The sequence below is a fragment of the Heterodontus francisci genome, chromosome 10 (assembly GCF_036365525.1).
Source record: "Heterodontus francisci isolate sHetFra1 chromosome 10, sHetFra1.hap1, whole genome shotgun sequence".
NCBI lineage: Eukaryota > Metazoa > Chordata > Chondrichthyes > Heterodontiformes > Heterodontidae > Heterodontus > Heterodontus francisci.
In genome coordinates, this window is record NC_090380.1 from 112,084,914 (window position 1) to 112,106,750 (window position 21,837).

General features: G+C 46.2%; 1 protein-coding gene across 1 annotated transcript in view; it reads right to left on the reverse strand.

Moving 5' to 3' along the window:
* The window catches only part of LOC137374236 (uncharacterized), an 85,156-nt gene that overhangs the window by 25,093 nt on the left and 38,226 nt on the right, over positions 1–21,837 (reverse strand). The window contains exon 13 of the mRNA XM_068040024.1: positions 21,671–21,746. Coding sequence (XP_067896125.1) covers positions 21,671–21,746 — 76 coding nt within the window. The remainder of the gene's footprint in view (positions 1–21,670; positions 21,747–21,837) is intronic.

The following is a 21,837-nucleotide window of genomic DNA, read 5'->3' on the forward strand; positions in this document are numbered from 1 at the left end:
AAACATTTCCATTGTCTGGGGCACTGCATGTGCTCCAGTCCCTGTTGTAAGTTGTTCTGAAAACATTTCCATTGTCTGGGACACTGCATGTGCTCCAGTCTCTGTTGTAAGTTGTTCTGAAAACATTTCCATTGTCTGGGACACTGCATGTGCTCCAGTCTCTGTTGTAAGTTGTTCTGAAAACATTTCCATTGTCTGGGACACTGCATGTGCTCCAGTCTCTGTTGTAAGTTGTTCTGAAAACATTTCCATTGTCTGAGGCACTGCATGTGCTCCAGTCCCTGTTGTAAGTTGTTCTGAAAACATTTCCATTGTCTGGGGCACTGCATGTGCTCCAGTCTCTGTTGTAAGTTGTTCTGAAAACATTTCCATTGTCTGAGGCACTGCATGTGCTCCAGTCCCTGTTGTAGGTTGTTCTGAAAACATTTCCATTGTCTGGGGCACTGCATGTGCTCCAGTCCCTGTTGTAGGTTGTTCTGAAAACATTTCCATTGTCTGGGGCACTGCATGTGCTCCAGTCCCTGTTGTAGGTTGTTCTGAAAACATTTCCATTGTCTGGGGCACTGCATGTGCTCCAGTCTCTGTTGTAAGTTGTTCTGAAAACATTTCCATTGTCTGAGGCACTGCATGTGCTCCAGTCCCTGTTGTAAGTTGTTCTGAAAACATTTCCATTGTCTGGGACACTGCATGTGCTCCAGTCCCTGTTGTAAGTTGTTCTGAAAACATTTCCATTGTCTGGGACACTGCATGTGCTCCAGTCCCTGTTGTAAGTTGTTCTGAAAACATTTCCATTGTCTGGGGCACTGCATGTGCTCCAGTCCCTGTTGTAGGTTGTTCTGAAAACATTTCCATTGTCTGGGGCACTGCATGTGCTCCAGTCTCTGTTGTAAGTTGCTCTGAAAACATTTCCATTGTCTGGGACACTGCATGTGCTCCAGTCTCTGTTGTAAGTTGTTCTGAAAACATTTCCATTGTCTGGGACACTGCATGTGCTCCAGTCTCTGTTGTAAGTTGCTCTGAAAACATTTCCATTGTCTGGGACACTGCATGTGCTCCAGTCTCTGTTGTAAGTTGCTCTGAAAACATTTCCATTGTCTGGGGCACTGCATGTGCTCCAGTCCCTGTTGTAAGTTGCTCTGAAAACATTTCCATTGTCTGGGACACTGCATGTGCTCCAGTCTCTGTTGTAAGTTGTTCTGAAAACATTTCCATTGTCTGGGACACTGCATGTGCTCCAGTCTCTGTTGTAAGTTGTTCTGAAAACATTTCCATTGTCTGGGACACTGCATGTGCTCCAGTCCCTGTTGTAAGTTGCTCTGAAAACATTTCCATTGTCTGGGACACTGCATGTGCTCCAGTCCCTGTTGTAAGTTGCTCTGAAAACATTTCCATTGTCTGGGGCACTGCATGTGCTCCAGTCCCTGTTGTAAGTTGCTCTGAAAACATTTCCATTGTCTGGGGCACTGCATGTGCTCCAGTCCCTGTTGTAAGTTGCTCTGAAAACATTTCCATTGTCTGGGACACTGCATGTGCTCCAGTCTCTGTTGTAAGTTGCTCTGAAAACATTTCCATTGTCTGGGGCACTGCATGTGCTCCAGTCCCTGTTGTAAGTTGTTCTGAAAACATTTCCATTGTCTGGGACACTGCATGTGCTCCAGTCTCTGTTGTAAGTTGCTCTGAAAACATTTCCATTGTCTGGGACACTGCATGTGCTCCAGTCTCTGTTGTAAGTTGTTCTGAAAACATTTCCATTGTCTGGGACACTGCATGTGCTCCAGTCTCTGTTGTAAGTTGTTCTGAAAACATTTCCATTGTCTGGGACACTGCATGTGCTCCAGTCCCTGTTGTAAGTTGCTCTGAAAACATTTCCATTGTCTGGGACACTGCATGTGCTCCAGTCCCTGTTGTAAGTTGCTCTGAAAACATTTCCATTGTCTGGGGCACTGCATGTGCTCCAGTCTCTGTTGTAAGTTGTTCTGAAAACATTTCCATTGTCTGGGGCACTGCATGTGCTCCAGTCTCTGTTGTAAGTTGTTCTGAAAACATTTCCATTGTCTGGGGCACTGCATGTGCTCCAGTCTCTGTTGTAAGTTGTTCTGAAAACATTTCCATTGTCTGGGGCACTGCATGTGCTCCAGTCCCTGTTGTAAGTTGCTCTGAAAACATTTCCATTTTCTGGGACACTGCATGTGCTCCAGTCCCTGTTGTAAGTTGTTCTGAAAACATTTCCATTGTCTGGGGCACTGCATGTGCTCCAGTCCCTGTTGTAAGTTGTTCTGAAAACATTTCCATTGTCTGGGGCACTGCATGTGCTCCAGTGCCTGTTGTAAGTTGCTCTGAAAACATTTCCATTGTCTGGGGCACTGCATGTGCTCCAGTCCCTGTTGTAAGTTGTTCTGAAAACATTTCCATTGTCTGGGGCACTGCATGTGCTCCAGTCCCTGTTGTAAGTTGTTCTGAAAACATTTCCATTGTCTGGGGCACTGCATGTGCTCCAGTCCCTGTTGTAAGTTGTTCTGAAAACATTTCCATTGTCTGGGGCACTGCATGTGCTCCAGTCCCTGTTGTAAGTTGTTCTGAAAACATTTCCATTGTCTGGGGCACTGCATGTGCTCCAGTCCCTGTTGTAAGTTGCTCTGAAAACATTCCCATTGTCTGGGACACTGCATGTGCTCCAGTCCCTGTTGTAAGTTGTTCTGAAAACATTTCCATTGTCTGGGGCACTGCATGTGCTCCAGTCCCTGTTGTAAGTTGTTCTGAAAACATTTCCATTGTCTGGGGCACTGCATGTGCTCCAGTCCCTGTTGTAAGTTGTTCTGAAAACATTTCCATTGTCTGGGGCACTGCATGTGCTCCAGTCCCTGTTGGAAGTTGTTCTGAAAACATTTCCATTTTCTGGGGCACTGCATGTGCTCCAGTCCCTGTTGTAAGTTGTTCTGAAAACATTTCCATTGTCTGGGACACTGCATGTGCTCCAGTCCCTGTTGTAAGTTGTTCTGAAAACATTTCCATTGTCTGGGACACTGCATGTGCTCCAGTCCCTGTTGTAAGTTGTTCTGAAAACATTTCCATTGTCTGGGGCACTGCATGTGCTCCAGTCCCTGTTGGAAGTTGTTCTGAAAACATTTCCATTTTCTGGGGCACTGCATGTGCTCCAGTCCCTGTTGTAAGTTGTTCTGAAAACATTTCCATTGTCTGGGACACTGCATGTGCTCCAGTCTCTGTTGTAAGTTGCTCTGAAAACATTTCCATTGTCTGGGGCACTGCATGTGCTCCAGTCCCTGTTGTAAGTTGTTCTGAAAACATTTCCATTGTCTGGGGCACTGCATGTGCTCCAGTCCCTGTTGTAAGTTGTTCTGAAAACATTTCCATTGTCTGGGACACTGCATGTGCTCCAGTCCCTGTTGTAAGTTGTTCTGAAAACATTTCCATTGTCTGGGGCACTGCATGTGCTCCAGTCCCTGTTGTAGGTTGTTCTGAAAACATTTCCATTGTCTGGGGCACTGCATGTGCTCCAGTCTCTGTTGTAAGTTGCTCTGAAAACATTTCCATTGTCTGGGACACTGCATGTGCTCCAGTCTCTGTTGTAAGTTGTTCTGAAAACATTTCCATTGTCTGGGACACTGCATGTGCTCCAGTCTCTGTTGTAAGTTGCTCTGAAAACATTTCCATTGTCTGGGACACTGCATGTGCTCCAGTCTCTGTTGTAAGTTGCTCTGAAAACATTTCCATTGTCTGGGGCACTGCATGTGCTCCAGTCCCTGTTGTAAGTTGCTCTGAAAACATTTCCATTGTCTGGGACACTGCATGTGCTCCAGTCTCTGTTGTAAGTTGTTCTGAAAACATTTCCATTGTCTGGGACACTGCATGTGCTCCAGTCTCTGTTGTAAGTTGTTCTGAAAACATTTCCATTGTCTGGGACACTGCATGTGCTCCAGTCCCTGTTGTAAGTTGCTCTGAAAACATTTCCATTGTCTGGGACACTGCATGTGCTCCAGTCCCTGTTGTAAGTTGCTCTGAAAACATTTCCATTGTCTGGGGCACTGCATGTGCTCCAGTCCCTGTTGTAAGTTGCTCTGAAAACATTTCCATTGTCTGGGGCACTGCATGTGCTCCAGTCCCTGTTGTAAGTTGCTCTGAAAACATTTCCATTGTCTGGGACACTGCATGTGCTCCAGTCTCTGTTGTAAGTTGCTCTGAAAACATTTCCATTGTCTGGGGCACTGCATGTGCTCCAGTCCCTGTTGTAAGTTGTTCTGAAAACATTTCCATTGTCTGGGACACTGCATGTGCTCCAGTCTCTGTTGTAAGTTGCTCTGAAAACATTTCCATTGTCTGGGACACTGCATGTGCTCCAGTCTCTGTTGTAAGTTGTTCTGAAAACATTTCCATTGTCTGGGACACTGCATGTGCTCCAGTCTCTGTTGTAAGTTGTTCTGAAAACATTTCCATTGTCTGGGGCACTGCATGTGCTCCAGTCTCTGTTGTAAGTTGTTCTGAAAACATTTCCATTGTCTGGGGCACTGCTTGTGCTCCAGTCCCTGTTGTAAGTTGCTCTGAAAACATTTCCATTTTCTGGGACACTGCATGTGCTCCAGTCCCTGTTGTAAGTTGTTCTGAAAACATTTCCATTGTCTGGGGCACTGCATGTGCTCCAGTCCCTGTTGTAAGTTGTTCTGAAAACATTTCCATTGTCTGGGGCACTGCATGTGCTCCAGTGCCTGTTGTAAGTTGCTCTGAAAACATTTCCATTGTCTGGGGCACTGCATGTGCTCCAGTCCCTGTTGTAAGTTGTTCTGAAAACATTTCCATTGTCTGGGGCACTGCATGTGCTCCAGTCCCTGTTGTAAGTTGTTCTGAAAACATTTCCATTGTCTGGGGCACTGCATGTGCTCCAGTCCCTGTTGTAAGTTGTTCTGAAAACATTTCCATTGTCTGGGGCACTGCATGTGCTCCAGTCCCTGTTGTAAGTTGTTCTGAAAACATTTCCATTGTCTGGGGCACTGCATGTGCTCCAGTCCCTGTTGTAAGTTGCTCTGAAAACATTCCCATTGTCTGGGACACTGCATGTGCTCCAGTCCCTGTTGTAAGTTGTTCTGAAAACATTTCCATTGTCTGGGGCACTGCATGTGCTCCAGTCCCTGTTGTAAGTTGTTCTGAAAACATTTCCATTGTCTGGGGCACTGCATGTGCTCCAGTCCCTGTTGTAAGTTGTTCTGAAAACATTTCCATTGTCTGGGGCACTGCATGTGCTCCAGTCCCTGTTGTAAGTTGTTCTGAAAACATTTCCATTGTCTGGGGCACTGCATGTGCTCCAGTCCCTGTTGTAGGTTGTTCTGAAAACATTTCCATTGTCTGGGGCACTGCATGTGCTCCAGTCCCTGTTGGAAGTTGTTCTGAAAACATTTCCATTTTCTGGGGCACTGCATGTGCTCCAGTCCCTGTTGTAAGTTGTTCTGAAAACATTTCCATTGTCTGGGGCACTGCATGTGCTCCAGTCCCTGTTGTAAGTTGTTCTGAAAACATTTCCATTGTCTGGGGCACTGCATGTGCTCCAGTCCCTGTTGGAAGTTGTTCTGAAAACATTTCCATTTTCTGGGGCACTGCATGTGCTCCAGTCCCTGTTGTAAGTTGTTCTGAAAACATTTCCATTGTCTGGGGCACTGCATGTGCTCCAGTCCCTGTTGTAAGTTGTTCTGAAAACATTTCCATTGTCTGGGGCACTGCATGTGCTCCAGTCCCTGTTGTAAGTTGTTCTGAAAACATTTCCATTGTCTGGGGCACTGCATGTGCTCCAGTCCCTGTTGGAAGTTGTTCTGAAAACATTTCCATTGTCTGGGGCACTGCATGTGCTCCAGTCCCTGTTGTAAGTTGTTCTGAAAACATTTCCATTGTCTGGGGCACTGCATGTGCTCCAGTCCCTGTTGTAAGTTGTTCTGAAAACATTTCCATTGTCTGGGGCACTGTATGTGCTCCAGTCTCTGATGTACGTTGTTCTGAAAACATTTCCATTGTCTGGGGCACTGCATGTGCTCCAGTCCCTGTTGTAAGTTGTTCTGAAAACATTTCCATTGTCTGGGGCACTGCATGTGCTCCAGTCCCTGTTGTAAGTTGTTCTGAAAACATTTCCATTGTCTGGGGCACTGCATGTGCTCCAGTCCCTGTTGTAAGTTGTTCTGAAAACATTTCCATTTTCTGGGACACTGCATGTGCTCCAGTCCCTGTTGTACGTTGTTCTGAAAACATTTCCATTGTCTGGGGCACTGCATGTGCTCCAGTCCCTGTTGTAAGTTGTTCTGAAAACATTTCCATTGTCTGGGACACTGCATGTGCTCCAGTCTCTGTTGTAAGTTGCTCTGAAAACATTTCCATTGTCTGGGGCACTGTATGTGCTCCAGTCTCTGTTGTAAGTTGCTCTGAAAACATTTCCATTTTCTGGGACACTGCATGTGCTCCAGTCCCTGTTGTACGTTGTTCTGAAAACATTTCCATTGTCTGGGGCACTGCATGTGCTCCAGTCCCTGTTGTAAGTTGCTCTGAAAACACTTCCATTGTCTGGGGCACTGCATGTGCTCCAGTCCCTGTTGTAAGTTGCTCTGAAAACATTTCCATTGTCTGGGGCACTGCATGTGCTCCAGTCCCTGTTGTAAGTTGTTCTGAAAACATTTCCATTGTCTGGGACACTGCATGTGCTCCAGTCTCTGTTGTAAGTTGCTCTGAAAACATTTCCATTGTCTGGGACACTGCATGTGCTCCAGTCTCTGTTGTAAGTTGCTCTGAAAACATTTCCATTGTCTGGGACACTGCATGTGCTCCAGTCCCTGTTGTAAGTGGCTCTGAAAACATTTCCATTGTCTGGGACACTGCATGTGCTCCAGTCCCTGTTGTAAGTTGCTCTGAAAACATTTCCATTGTCTGGGACACTGCATGTGCTCCAGTCCCTGTTGTAAGTTGTTCTGAAAACATTTCCATTGTCTGGGACACTGCATGTGCTCCAGTCTCTGTTGTAAGTTGCTCTGAAAACATTTCCATTGTCTGGGACACTGCATGTGCTCCAGTCTCTGTTGTAAGTGGCTCTGAAAACATTTCCATTGTCTGGGACACTGCATGTGCTCCAGTCCCTGTTGTAAGTTGTTCTGAAAACATTTCCACTGTCTGGGGCACTGCATGTGCTCCAGTCTCTGTTGTAAGTTGCTCTGAAAACATTTCCATTGTCTGGGACACTGCATGTGCTCCAGTCCCTGTTGTAAGTTGTTCTGAAAACATATCCATTGTCTGGGGCACTGCATGTGCTCCAGTCTCTGTTGTAAGTTGTTCTGAAAACATTTCCATTGTCTGGGACACTGCATGTGCTCCAGTCCCTGTTGTAAGTTGTTCTGAAAACATTTCCATTGTCTGGGGCACTGCATGTGCTCCAGTCCCTGTTGTAAGTTGTTCTGAAAACATATCCATTGTCTGGGGCACTGCATGTGCTCCAGTCTCTGTTGTAAGTTGTTCTGAAAACATTTCCATTGTCTGGGACACTGCATGTGCTCCAGTCCCTGTTGTAAGTTGTTCTGAAAACATATCCATTGTCTGGGGCACTGCATGTGCTCCAGTCTCTGTTGTAAGTTGTTCTGAAAACATTTCCATTGTCTGGGACACTGCATGTGCTCCAGTCCCTGTTGTAAGTTGTTCTGAAAACATATCCATTGTCTGGGGCACTGCATGTGCTCCAGTCTCTGTTGTAAGTTGTTCTGAAAACATTTCCATTGTCTGGGACACTGCATGTGCTCCAGTCCCTGTTGTAAGTTGTTCTGAAAACATATCCATTGTCTGGGGCACTGCATGTGCTCCAGTCTCTGTTGTAAGTTGTTCTGAAAACATTTCCATTGTCTGGGACACTGCATGTGCTCCAGTCCCTGTTGTAAGTTGTTCTGAAAACATATCCATTGTCTGGGGCACTGCATGTGCTCCAGTCTCTGTTGTAAGTTGTTCTGAAAACATTTCCATTGTCTGGGGCACTGCATGTGCTCCAGTCCACTGCACTGCACTAAAATCCTTTCCATTGTCTGGGGCTGTGTGCAGGCAGTAAATGTGCTCCAGTCCCTGTTGTAAGTTGCTCTGAAAACATTTCCATTGTCTGGGACACTGCATGTGCTCCAGTCTCTGTTGTAAGTTGCTCTGAAAACATTTCCATTGTCTGGGACACTGCATGTGCTCCAGTCCCTGTTGTAAGTTGCTCTGAAAACATTTCCATTGTCTGGGACACTGCATGTGCTCCAGTCTCTGTTGTAAGTTGTTCTGAAAACATTTCCATTGTCTGGGGCACTGCATGTGCTCCAGTCTCTGTTGTAAGTTGTTCTGAAAACATTTCCATTGTCTGGGGCACTGCATGTGCTCCAGTCCCTGTTGTAAGTTGTTCTGAAAACATTTCCATTGTCTGGGGCACTGCATGTGCTCCAGTCCCTGTTGTAAGTTGTTCTGAAAACATTTCCATTGTCTGGGGCACTGCATGTGCTCCAGTCTCTGTTGTAAGTTGTTCTGAAAACATTTCCATTGTCTGGGGCACTGCATGTGCTCCAGTCCCTGTTGTAGGTTGTTCTGAAAACATTTCCATTGTCTGGGGCACTGCACGTGCTCCAGTCTCTGTTGTAAGTTGCTCTGAAAACATTTCCATTGTCTGGGGCACTGCATGTGCACCAGTCCCTGTTGTAAGTTGTTCTGAAAACATTTCCATTGTCTGGGGCACTGCATGTGCTCCAGTCCCTGTTGTAGGTTGTTCTGAAAACATTTCCATTGTCTGGGGCACTGCATGTGCTCCAGTCCCTGTTGTAAGTTGTTCTGAAAACATTTCCATTTTCTGGGGCACTGCATGTGCTCCAGTCCCTGTTGTAAGTTGTTCTGAAAACATTTCCATTGTCTGGGGCACTGCATGTGCTCCAGTCTCTGTTGTAAGTTGTTCTGAAAACATTTCCATTGTCTGGGTCACTGCATGTGCTCCAGTCCACTGCACTGCACTAAAATCCTTTCCATTGTCTGGGGCTGTGTGCAGGCAGTAAATGTGCTCCAGTCCCTGTTGTAAGTTGTTCTGAAAACATTTCCATTGTCTGGGACACTGCATGTGCTCCAGTCTCTGTTGTAAGTTGTTCTGAAAACATTTCCATTGTCTGGGACACTGCATGTGCTCCAGTCTCTGTTGTAAGTGGCTCTGAAAACATTTCCATTGTCTGGGACACTGCATGTGCTCCAGTCTCTGTTGTAAGTTGTTCTGAAAACATTTCCATTGTCTGGGACACTGCATGTGCTCCAGTCTCTGTTGTAAGTTGCTCTGAAAACATTTCCATTGTCTGGGACACTGCATGTGCTCCAGTCCCTGTTGTAAGTTGTTCTGAAAACATTTCCATTGTCTGGGACACTGCATGTGCTCCAGTCTCTGTTGTAAGTTGTTCTGAAAACATTTCCATTGTCTGGGACACTGCATGTGCTCCAGTCCCTGTTGTAAGTTGCTCTGAAAACATTTCCATTGTCTGGGACACTGCATGTGCTCCAGTCCCTGTTGTAAGTTGTTCTGAAAACATTTCCATTTTCTGGGGCACTGCATGTGCTCCAGTCCCTGTTGTAAGTTGTTCTGAAAACATTTCCATTTTCTGGGGCACTGCATGTGCTCCAGTCTCTGTTGTAAGTTGCTCTGAAAACATTTCCATTGTCTGGGACACTGCATGTGCTCCAGTCCCTGTTGTAAGTTGCTCTGAAAACATTTCCATTGTCTGGGACACTGCATGTGCTCCAGTCCCTGTTGTAAGTTGTTCTGAAAACATTTCCATTGTCTGGGACACTGCATGTGCTCCAGTCCCTGTTGTAAGTTGTTCTGAAAACATTTCCATTGTCTGGGACACTGCATGTGCTCCAGTCCCTGTTGTAAGTTGCTCTGAAAACATTTCCATTGTCTGGGACACTGCATGTGCTCCAGTCTCTGTTGTAAGTTGCTCTGAAAACATTTCCATTGTCTGGGGCACTGCATGTGCTCCAGTCCCTGTTGTAAGTTGTTCTGAAAACATTTCCATTGTCTGGGACACTGCATGTGCTCCAGTCTCTGTTGTAAGTTGCTCTGAAAACATTTCCATTGTCTGGGACACTGCATGTGCTCCAGTCCCTGTTGTAAGTTGTTCTGAAAACATTTCCATTGTCTGGGACACTGCATGTGCTCCAGTCTCTGTTGTAAGTTGCTCTGAAAACATTTCCATTGTCTGGGACACTGCATGTGCTCCAGTCTCTGTTGTAAGTTGCTCTGAAAACATTTCCATTGTCTGGGACACTGCATGTGCTCCAGTCCCTGTTGTAGGTTGTTCTGAAAACATTTCCATTGTCTGGGGCACTGCATGTGCTCCAGTCCCTGTTGTAAGTTGTTCTGAAACCATTTCCATTGTCTGGGGCACTGCATGTGCTCCAGTCTCTGTTGTAAGTTGCTCTGAAAACATTTCCATTGTCTGGGACACTGCATGTGCTCCAGTCCCTGTTGTAAGTTGTTCTGAAAACATTTCCATTGTCTGGGGCACTGCATGTGCTCCAGTCCCTGTTGTAAGTTGCTCTGAAAACATTTCCATTGTCTGGGACACTGCATGTGCTCCAGTCCCTGTTGTAAGTTGTTCTGAAAACATTTCCATTGTCTGGGACACTGCATGTGCTCCAGTCCCTGTTGTAAGTTGTTCTGAAAACATTTCCATTGTCTGGGGCACTGCATGTGCTCCAGTCCCTGTTGTAAGTTGTTCTGAAAACATTCCCATTGTCTGGGACACTGCATGTGCTCCAGTCCCTGTTGTAAGTTGCTCTGAAAACATTTCCATTGTCTGGGACACTGCATGTGCTCCAGTCCCTGTTGTAAGTTGTTCTGAAAACATTTCCATTGTCTGGGACACTGCATGTGCTCCAGTCCCTGTTGTAAGTTGTTCTGAAAACATTTCCATTGTCTGGGGCACTGCATGTGCTCCAGTCCCTGTTGTAAGTTGTTCTGAAAACATATCCATTGTCTGGGGCACTGCATGTGCTCCAGTCCCTGTTGTAGGTTGTTCTGAAAACATTTCCATTGTCTGGGGCACTGCATGTGCTCCAGTCCCTGTTGTAAGTTGCTCTGAAAACATTTCCATTGTCTGGGACACTGCATGTGCTCCAGTCCCTGTTGGAAGTTGTTCTGAAAACATTTCCATTTTCTTGGACACTGCATGTGCTCCAGTCTCTGTTGTAAGTTGCTCTGAAAACATTTCCATTGTCTGGGACACTGCATGTGCTCCAGTCTCTGTTGTAAGTTGCTCTGAAAACATTTCCATTGTCTGGGACACTGCATGTGCTCCAGTCCCTGTTGTAAGTTGTTCTGAAAACATTTCCATTGTCTGGGACACTGCATGTGCTCCAGTCTCTGTTGTAAGTTGTTCTGAAAACATTTCCATTGTCTGGGACACTGCATGTGCTCCAGTCTCTGTTGTAAGTTGTTCTGAAAACATTTCCATTTTCTGGGACACTGCATGTGCTCCAGTCTCTGTTGTAAGTTGCTCTGAAAACATTTCCATTGTCTGGGACACTGCATGTGCTCCAGTCTCTGTTGTAAGTTGTTCTGAAAACATTTCCATTGTCTGGGACACTGCATGTGCTCCAGTCTCTGTTGTAAGTTGTTCTGAAAACATTTCCATTTTCTGGGACACTGCATGTGCTCCAGTCTCTGTTGTAAGTTGCTCTGAAAACATTTCCATTGTCTGGGACACTGCATGTGCTCCAGTCTCTGTTGTAAGTTGTTCTGAAAACATTTCCATTGTCTGGGACACTGCATGTGCTCCAGTCTCTGTTGTAAGTTGTTCTGAAAACATTTCCATTGTCTGGGACACTGCATGTGCTCCAGTCTCTGTTGTAAGTTGTTCTGAAAACATTTCCATTTTCTGGGACACTGCATGTGCTCCAGTCTCTGTTGTAAGTTGCTCTGAAAACATTTCCATTGTCTGGGACACTGCATGTGCTCCAGTCTCTGTTGTAAGTTGCTCTGAAAACATTTCCATTGTCTGGGACACTGCATGTGCTCCAGTCTCTGTTGTAAGTTGCTCTGAAAACATTTCCATTGTCTGGGACACTGCATGTGCTCCAGTCTCTGTTGTAAGTTGCTCTGAAAACATTTCCATTGTCTGGGACACTGCATGTGCTCCAGTCTCTGTTGTAAGTTGCTCTGAAAACATTTCCATTGTCTGGGACACTGCATGTGCTCCAGTCTCTGTTGTAAGTTGCTCTGAAAACATTTCCATTGTCTGGGACACTGCATGTGCTCCAGTCTCTGTTGTAAGTTGCTCTGAAAACATTTCCATTGTCTGGGACACTGCATGTGCTCCAGTCTCTGTTGTAAGTTGTTCTGAAAACATTTCCATTGTCTGGGACACTGCATGTGCTCCAGTCTCTGTTGTAAGTTGTTCTGAAAACATTTCCATTTTCTGGGGCACTGCATGTGCTCCAGTCTCTGTTGTAAGTTGTTCTGAAAACATTTCCATTGTCTGGGACACTGCATGTGCTCCAGTCTCTGTTGTAAGTTGTTCTGAAAACATTTCCATTGTCTGGGACACTGCATGTGCTCCAGTCTCTGTTGTAAGTTGCTCTGAAAACATTTCCATTGTCTGGGACACTGCATGTGCTCCAGTCTCTGTTGTAAGTTGCTCTGAAAACATTTCCATTGTCTGGGACACTGCATGTGCTCCAGTCTCTGTTGTAAGTTGCTCTGAAAACATTTCCATTGTCTGGGACACTGCATGTGCTCCAGTCTCTGTTGTAAGTTGCTCTGAAAACATTTCCATTGTCTGGGACACTGCATGTGCTCCAGTCCCTGTTGTAAGTTGCTCTGAAAACATTTCCATTGTCTGGGGCACTGCATGTGCTCCAGTCCACTGCACTGCACTAAAATCCTTTCCATTGTCTGGGGCTGTGTGCAGGCAGTAAATGTGCTCCAGTCCCTGTTGTAAGTTGCTCTGAAAACATTTCCATTGTCTGGGACACTGCATGTGCTCCAGTCCCTGTTGTAAGTTGTTCTGAAAACATTTCCATTGTCTGGGGCACTGCATGTGCTCCAGTCTCTGTTGTAAGTTGTTCTGAAAACATTTCCATTGTCTGGGGCACTGCATGTGCTCCAGTCCCTGTTGTAAGTTGTTCTGAAAACATTTCCATTGTCTGGGGCACTGCATGTGCTCCAGTCTCTGTTGTAAGTTGTTCTGAAAACATTTCCATTGTCTGGGGCACTGCATGTGCTCCAGTCCCTGTTGTAAGTTGCTCTGAAAACATTTCCATTGTCTGGGGCACTGCATGTGCTCCAGTCCCTGTTGTAAGTTGTTCTGAAAACATTTCCATTGTCTGGGGCACTGCATGTGCTCCAGTCCCTGTTGTAACTTGTTCTGAAAACATTTCCATTGTCTGGGGCACTGCATGTGCTCCAGTCCCTGTTGTAAGTTGCTCTGAAAACATTTCCATTGTCTGGGGCACTGCATGTGCTCCAGTCCCTGTTGTAAGTTGTTCTGAAAACATTTCCATTGTCTGGGGCACTGCATGTGCTCCAGTCCCTGTTGTAAGTTGTTCTGAAAACATTTCCATTGTCTGGGGCACTGCATATGCTCCAGTCCCTGTTGTAAGTTGCTCTGAAAACACTTCCATTGTCTGGGACACTGCATGTGCTCCAGTCTCTGTTGTAAGTGGCTCTGAAAACATTTCCATTGTCTGGGACACTGCATGTGCTCCAGTCCCTGTTGTAAGTTGCTCTGAAAACATTTCCATTGTCTGGGACACTGCATGTGCTCCAGTCCCTGTTGTAAGTTGTTCTGAAAACATTTCCATTGTCTGGGACACTGCATGTGCTCCAGTCTCTGTTGTAAGTTGTTCTGAAAACATTTCCATTGTCTGGGGCACTGCATGTGCTCCAGTCCCTGTTGTAAGTTGTTCTGAAAACATTTCCATTGTCTGGGGCACTGCATGTGCTCCAGTCTCTGTTGTAAGTTGTTCTGAAAACATTTCCATTGTCTGGGGCACTGCATGTGCTCCAGTCTCTGTTGTAAGTTGTTCTGAAAACATTTCCATTGTCTGGGGCACTGCATGTGCTCCAGTCCCTGTTGTAAGTTGTTCTGAAAACATTTCCATTGTCTGGGGCACTGCATGTGCTCCAGTCTCTGTTGTAAGTTGTTCTGAAAACATTTCCATTGTCTGGGGCACTGCATGTGCTCCAGTCCCTGTTGTAAGTTGTTCTGAAAACATTTCCCTTGTCTGGGACACTGCATGTGCTCCAGTCCCTGTTGTAGGTTGTTCTGAAAACATTTCCATTGTCTGGGACACTGCATGTGCTCCAGTCCCTGTTGTAAGTTGTTCTGAAAACATTTCCATTTTCTGGGACACTGCATGTGCTCCAGTCCCTGTTGTAAGTTGTTCTGAAAACATTTCCATTGTCTGGGACACTGCATGTGCTCCAGTCCCTGTTGGAAGTTGTTCTGAAAACATTTCCATTTTCTGGGGCACTGCATGTGCTCCAGTCCCTGTTGTAAGTTGTTCTGAAAACATTTCCATTTTCTGGGACACTGCATGTGCTCCAGTCCCTGTTGTAAGTTGTTCTGAAAACATTTCCATTGTCTGGGGCACTGCATGTGCTCCAGTCCCTGTTGTAAGTTGTTCTGAAAACATTTCCATTGTCTGGGACACTGCATGTGCTCCAGTCTCTGTTGTAAGTTGCTCTGAAAACATTTCCATTGTCTGGGACACTGCATGTGCTCCAGTCTCTGTTGTAAGTTGTTCTGAAAACATTTCCATTTTCTGGGACACTGCATGTGCTCCAGTCTCTGTTGTAAGTTGCTCTGAAAACATTTCCATTGTCTGGGACACTGCATGTGCTCCAGTCCCTGTTGTAAGTTGTTCTGAAAACATTTCCATTTTCTGGGACACTGCATGTGCTCCAGTCTCTGTTGTAAGTTGCTCTGAAAACATTTCCATTGTCTGGGACACTGCATGTGCTCCAGTCCCTGTTGTAAGTTGTTCTGAAAACATTTCCATTGTCTGGGACACTGCATGTGCTCCAGTCTCTGTTGTAAGTTGCTCTGAAAACATTTCCATTGTCTGGGACACTGCATGTGCTCCAGTCCCTGTTGTAAGTTGTTCTGAAAACATTTCCATTTTCTGGGACACTGCATGTGCTCCAGTCTCTGTTGTAAGTTGCTCTGAAAACATTTCCATTGTCTGGGACACTGCATGTGCTCCAGTCCCTGTTGTAAGTTGTTCTGAAAACATTTCCATTGTCTGGGACACTGCATGTGCTCCAGTCCCTGTTGTAAGTTGCTCTGAAAACATTTCCATTGTCTGGGACACTGCATGTGCTCCAGTCTCTGTTGTAAGTTGTTCTGAAAACATTTCCATTGTCTGGGACACTGCATGTGCTCCAGTCTCTGTTGTAAGTTGCTCTGAAAACATTTCCATTGTCTGGGACACTGCATGTGCTCCAGTCTCTGTTGTAAGTTGCTCTGAAAACATTTCCATTGTCTGGGGCACTGTATGTGCTCCAGTCTCTGTTGTAAGTTGCTCTGAAAACATTTCCATTGTCTGGGGCACTGCATGTGCTCCAGTCCCTGTTGTAAGTTGTTCTGAAAACATTTCCATTGTCTGGGACACTGCATGTGCTCCAGTCTCTGTTGTAAGTTGCTCTGAAAACATTTCCATTGTCTGGGACACTGCATGTGCTCCAGTCTCTGTTGTAAGTTGCTCTGAAAACATTTCCATTGTCTGGGACACTGCATGTGCTCCAGTCTCTGTTGTAAGTTGCTCTGAAAACATTTCCATTGTCTGGGACACTGCATGTGCTCCAGTCTCTGTTGTAAGTTGCTCTGAAAACATTTCCATTGTCTGGGACACTGCATGTGCTCCAGTCTCTGTTGTAAGTTGTTCTGAAAACATTTCCATTGTCTGGGGCACTGCATGTGCTCCAGTCTCTGTTGTAAGTTGTTCTGAAAACATTTCCATTGTCTGGGGCACTGCATGTGCTCCAGTCCACTGCACTGCACTAAAATCCTTTCCATTGTCTGGGGCTGTGTGCAGGCAGTAAATGTGCTCCAGTCCCTGTTGTAAGTTGCTCTGAAAACATTTCCATTGTCTGGGACACTGCATGTGCTCCAGTCTCTGTTGTAAGTTGTTCTGAAAACATTTCCATTGTCTGGGGCACTGCATGTGCTCCAGTCCACTGCACTGCACTAAAATCCTTTCCATTGTCTGGGGCTGTGTGCAGGCAGTAAATGTGCTCCAGTCCCTGTTGTAAGTTGCTCTGAAAACATTTCCATTGTCTGGGACACTGCATGTGCTCCAGTCTCTGTTGTAAGTTGTTCTGAAAACATTTCCATTGTCTGGGGCACTGCATGTGCTCCAGTCCACTGCACTGCACTAAAATCCTTTCCATTGTCTGGGGCTGTGTGCAGGCAGTAAATGTGCTCCAGTCCCTGTTGTAAGTTGCTCTGAAAACATTTCCATTGTCTGGGACACTGCATGTGCTCCAGTCTCTGTTGTAAGTTGTTCTGAAAACATTTCCATTGTCTGGGGCACTGCATGTGCTCCAGTCCACTGCACTGCACTAAAATCCTTTCCATTGTCTGGGGCTGTGTGCAGGCAGTAAATGTGCTCCAGTCCCTGTTGTAAGTTGCTCTGAAAACATTTCCATTGTCTGGGACACTGCATGTGCTCCAGTCTCTGTTGTAAGTTGTTCTGAAAACATTTCCATTGTCTGGGGCACTGCATGTGCTCCAGTCTCTGTTGTAAGTTGTTCTGAAAACATTTCCATTGTCTGGGGCACTGCATGTGCTCCAGTCCCTGTTGTAAGTTGCTCTGAAAACATTTCCATTGTCTGGGACACTGCATGTGCTCCAGTCTCTGTTGTAAGTTGCTCTGAAAACATTTCCATTGTCTGGGACACTGCATGTGCTCCAGTCTCTGTTGTAAGTTGTTCTGAAAACATTTCCATTGTCTGGGACACTGCATGTGCTCCAGTCCCTGTTGTAAGTTGCTCTGAAAACATTTCCATTGTCTGGGACACTGCATGTGCTCCAGTCCCTGTTGTAAGTTGTTCTGAAAACATTTCCATTGTCTGGGGCACTGCATGTGCTCCAGTCTCTGTTGTAAGTTGTTCTGAAAACATTTCCATTTTCTGGGGCACTGCATGTGCTCCAGTCCCTGTTGTAAGTTGTTCTGAAAACATTTCCATTGTCTGGGACACTGCATGTGCTCCAGTCCCTGTTGTAAGTTGTTCTGAAAACATTTCCATTGTCTGGGGCACTGCATGTGCTCCAGTCTCTGTTGTAAGTTGCTCTGAAAACATTTCCATTGTCTGGGACACTGCATGTGCTCCAGTCTCTGTTGTAAGTTGCTCTGAAAACATTTCCATTGTCTGGGGCACTGCATGTGCTCCAGTCTCTGTTGTAAGTTGCTCTGAAAACATTTCCATTGTCTGGGACACTGCATGTGCTCCAGTCTCTGTTGTAAGTTGCTCTGAAAACATTTCCATTGTCTGGGACACTGCATGTGCTCCAGTCTCTGTTGTAAGTTGCTCTGAAAACATTTCCATTGTCTGGGGCACTGCATGTGCTCCAGTCCCTGTTGTAAGTTGTTCTGAAAACATTTCCATTTTCTGGGACACTGCATGTGCTCCAGTCTCTGTTGTAAGTTGTTCTGAAAACATTTCCATTTTCTGGGACACTGCATGTGCTCCAGTCTCTGTTGTAAGTTGTTCTGAAAACATTTCCATTTTCTGGGACACTGCATGTGCTCCAGTCTCTGTTGTAAGTTGTTCTGAAAACATTTCCATTTTCTGGGACACTGCATGTGCTCCAGTCTCTGTTGTAAGTTGTTCTGAAAACATTTCCATTGTCTGGGACACTGCATGTGCTCCAGTCTCTGTTGTAAGTTGTTCTGAAAACATTTCCATTTTCTGGGGCACTGCATGTGCTCCAGTCCCTGTTGTAAGTTGCTCTGAAAACATTTCCATTGTCTGGGACACTGCATGTGCTCCAGTCCCTGTTGTAAGTTGTTCTGAAAACATTTCCATTGTCTGGGGCACTGCATGTGCTCCAGTCTCTGTTGTAAGTTGTTCTGAAAACATTTCCATTGTCTGGGACACTGCATGTACTCCAGTCCCTGTTGTAAGTTGTTCTGAAAACATTTCCATTGTCTGGGGCACTGCATGTGCTCCAGTCCACTGCACTGCACTAAAATTATTCCATTGTCTGGGGCTGTGTGCAGTCAGTACATGTGCTCCAGTCCCTGTTGTAAGTTTCTCTGTTCCTGCACCCATCAGAGCCGTGCACATGGACACACAGCCATATGTTTCTCCATCCGCCCTTGAAACAACCATGCAGAGCCTTGTGAGACTCCGCAATTGCCAGCTGCTGCCTGTCAAGCAGAGAGGGCGTCCAAAGCGGTCAAGCACTTGGGGAACATTCAGCAAGAAAAGACTGAGCACTAAAAGAAACAAGCATGCCGTGTCCAGTGGTAGCACAAATGTGAATGCTCTTGCTGCGTACACAACTGGTGAGGTGGGAGTGCAGCCACACTATTCTCCATCCTCAATGTTGCTTGAAGGCAAAGGTAGATATGAGTGAAAGAAATGGAAGGTGATGCTGATAGTAGTAGGCAGGATTAAATGGGAGCGGAGAGGAAGGCGCAGGAGTAGCAGAACCACTAGCAGGGAACAGCTGGGCTAAATGGCCTGCTTTATGTTCATAGTCCAAAAGAAATGTGCTTCTTTTTCCAGCACCCTCACATCATTCATGTTTTCCCTAAGAGCAGCATTGAACCATCACGAGATAGGGGCAGTAACATCATCCTGACTCCTACAGCTGAGGTGGGTGTTAAGTGATTCATTGGCAGTGTTATCAGTACATGCCTTTACTGCAGAACATAAAGCATGCTCAACAGTAATTTCATTGGAGGAGGGAAGCTCTGACACTGATGTTCTTTCATTATTTCTTTTCATGTAAAACATGCCGTTGAGAAAACAATCCTTGAGACTTGAGGTCAGCATTCAAGCAACGAAGGCAACTGGATCATGCTGCGGAGCTTGTCATGATACGGAAAGGAACCTTGCATTTATGGATGAGGTGGGAGCGCACATTGGGATGCGTTTGGGGAACATTCACCAAGAATAGACTGAGCTCAGACTCTTGTGACTTTGCCTTCTTCACATTGACAATACAGTAGTGGAATAGAGAGCCAAGCGTTCATTCACCACAAGGCTCTCCAGGAACAATCTCTTTAGTTCTGCATAGCAGAGACTCGGCCTGTCTGTCTCACGGGAATGCTGGCAACACAACACTCCTGTATCCATGCACAGCAGTGCCTCGAATGTTTAATGCACAATAAAATTTCTCAAAAATTAAACCTGGAATTGTTGAGGTTTTTGATGTTATTTTCCCGACTTTGCAACAGCACTTCAGATATTCAACTGTGATCCTTGGGGAGGTGGGGTTGTGGAGGGAGGTGGGGGAAGAGGAGAGGAGAGGGGGAGAAGGGGAGGAGGGGGAAGAGGGGAGGAGGGGGAGAGGGGAGGAGAGGGCAGAGAGGGGGAGGTAGAGAGGAGTGTGGGGGGAGAGGGGGAGGTAGAGAGGAGGGTGGGGGGAGGTAGAGAAGGGGGTGGGGGGAGAGAGGGAGGTAGAGAGGGGGGTGGGGAGGAGAGAGGAAGGTAGAGAGGGGGTTGGGGGGAGAGGGTGTGTGGGGGTGTAGTGGGAGGGAGTTAAATTCAGAAGTTCCTGGAGGGGGATGAAAAAGACAGGGACCAGACAGCTGCAATGCTTGAAATACAGTTGAGAAGTAGGGGAGAAAGCGGCTGGATGGGGGATCTGCAGCTGGAGGGAACGGCTGGATGGAGGGGGCCGGAAGCGAGAGACCGTAGAGAGCCGTGGGGAGCGAGCAGCCGAAGACCTTGATGTCGCTGGGTGTGGGGACCAGCCGGTAAGTCTTTTGCTGTTGCAAATTTATGGCGCATGTGCAGAAAAATGCAACCCCCCTCCGCCCCCCCGCCCCCACCCCCACCCCCACGCTGCTGTCTCCGGCCACTCCGCTTCCCTCCATCACCAGCCCTTTCGCTCGCCCACTCGCCGGCCGCTCCACTCCGCTCCCCTCTGTCACTGGGCCGTCCGCTTGCCCACTCGCCGGTCGCTCCGCTCCCCCCCGGCCCGCTCCGCTCCCCTCCGTCACCGGGCCGTTCTCTCGCCGGCCGCTCCACTCCTATCAGGCCCGCTCCGCTCCCCCCCCCCCCCGCCAACCCCCTTTCTAAAGGTTGCATTTGCGCATGTGCCACAGCAGTGCCCCCTAGCGGTAGCGTTGTCAGCAAATGCAGCCTTTAGAAAAAGGCAGGAAGTTCTTTTCTTGTGTTTACACAGCTGCTGTGAAAGCAGTAAGGCTGTTTCTTCAATTCTACATGGAGAGAGACAGCCAGTACTACCAGTTAAAGGGCCAAACAGTCAAGACAGAACTTAACCCCTTGAAGACTGCCCAAGTTTAAATCTTTGCTCCTACCACTGATACTGCTCAACACAAAATGTCAACTAAATTTCCGTCCCTGTACTGAAGGGCAGCAGACCTTCTCACCAAATTCAAACTGTTCAGAAAGAGAATGGAACTGTATTTACTCGACTTGGCCATTTCTGAGCCAGGGAGACAAGCAATCAAAGTCAAAATTGCCATTGGAAATGAAGGTCTACACAGGTTGAATACATCCAATCTTTCGGATGTAAAGGACCGGAATAAAATATGGTCCTGTCATGATCCTGTTTTTTTTCTCCTTGGGAAATATTGTGGTGTGCCTTTAAGACTTTAAGAGATCAGTACTTCTTTAAGGCAGCAAGCTCCAGAGACTGTAAGCGTAAGTGCATTCTGCTTGCCTAGCTGCAACCATACAGAGAGAGAGAACAGGACATACAAAGTATCCAGTTTGATTTTGAAAACTGGCTCACTGGTTTGTTCAGAGACAGCTGTGCCAGCACGTGAAGGGAGATGACAGCTCTCTGAGAGACAACTTAAACTGAAGGATGAGAAGTTGATTTATTATTCTCTCTCAAAGTTCTAAAGACTTCAAGCCAGATTAGTTCCTTAAAAAATAACTAGTTATTGATCTGCTGCGTTCATCGCTGGAAGATGAAGCGTTTCACACTTCACTGCTGAATTGAACTGCTGAATTCCTATCATCGGATTCATCAGGCATTGGAGACCTGCAAGTGAACTTTGACTGTGTTCTATCAGAGGACCGCTCGTTGGAAGCATAATCTGCAAAGACTTTATTGTTATTTCTATTTCTTGGGCAGCTAATTAAACACCAAACTACCGTTAGTTTGGGTATATATATGTGAATGCGGGAATTAGATTTTTAAAATAAGTTGTAAGATCTTTAGATATTGGTTTATCTTAGTAGTGTTTAAGATTTTAGGTTTTTTTTCATAAATAGGTAATTTGTTGATAAGTAATGATATCTAGTTTGTTTCGCCTCATTCGGGGGTTACTAGATTGTTTCAATTCGGCTGCAGCTTTCTTCCAATTGGGAAAGCTTCAAGATATGTATGATGCGACCTGTGGAGTGACGGGACTCGATTGACAGTGCGCTGCTCCCACCGCAGTCAGAATCATATATATTGATTGGGGGCTTTGTCTTGAGCGGTCATACCATAACAGTCCACATTGGAAGACCAGTTGAAAGTCAAGCTCAATTTCACAATACACTGGCTTGAGTTTATGTCGTTCTAGCAGCAGCCAAAAGAGACAATAGACCAATTTGTAAACTGATGTTGAGTTAAGGGGCATGACTGTAATTTTTCCATAGCTGATCTAGCT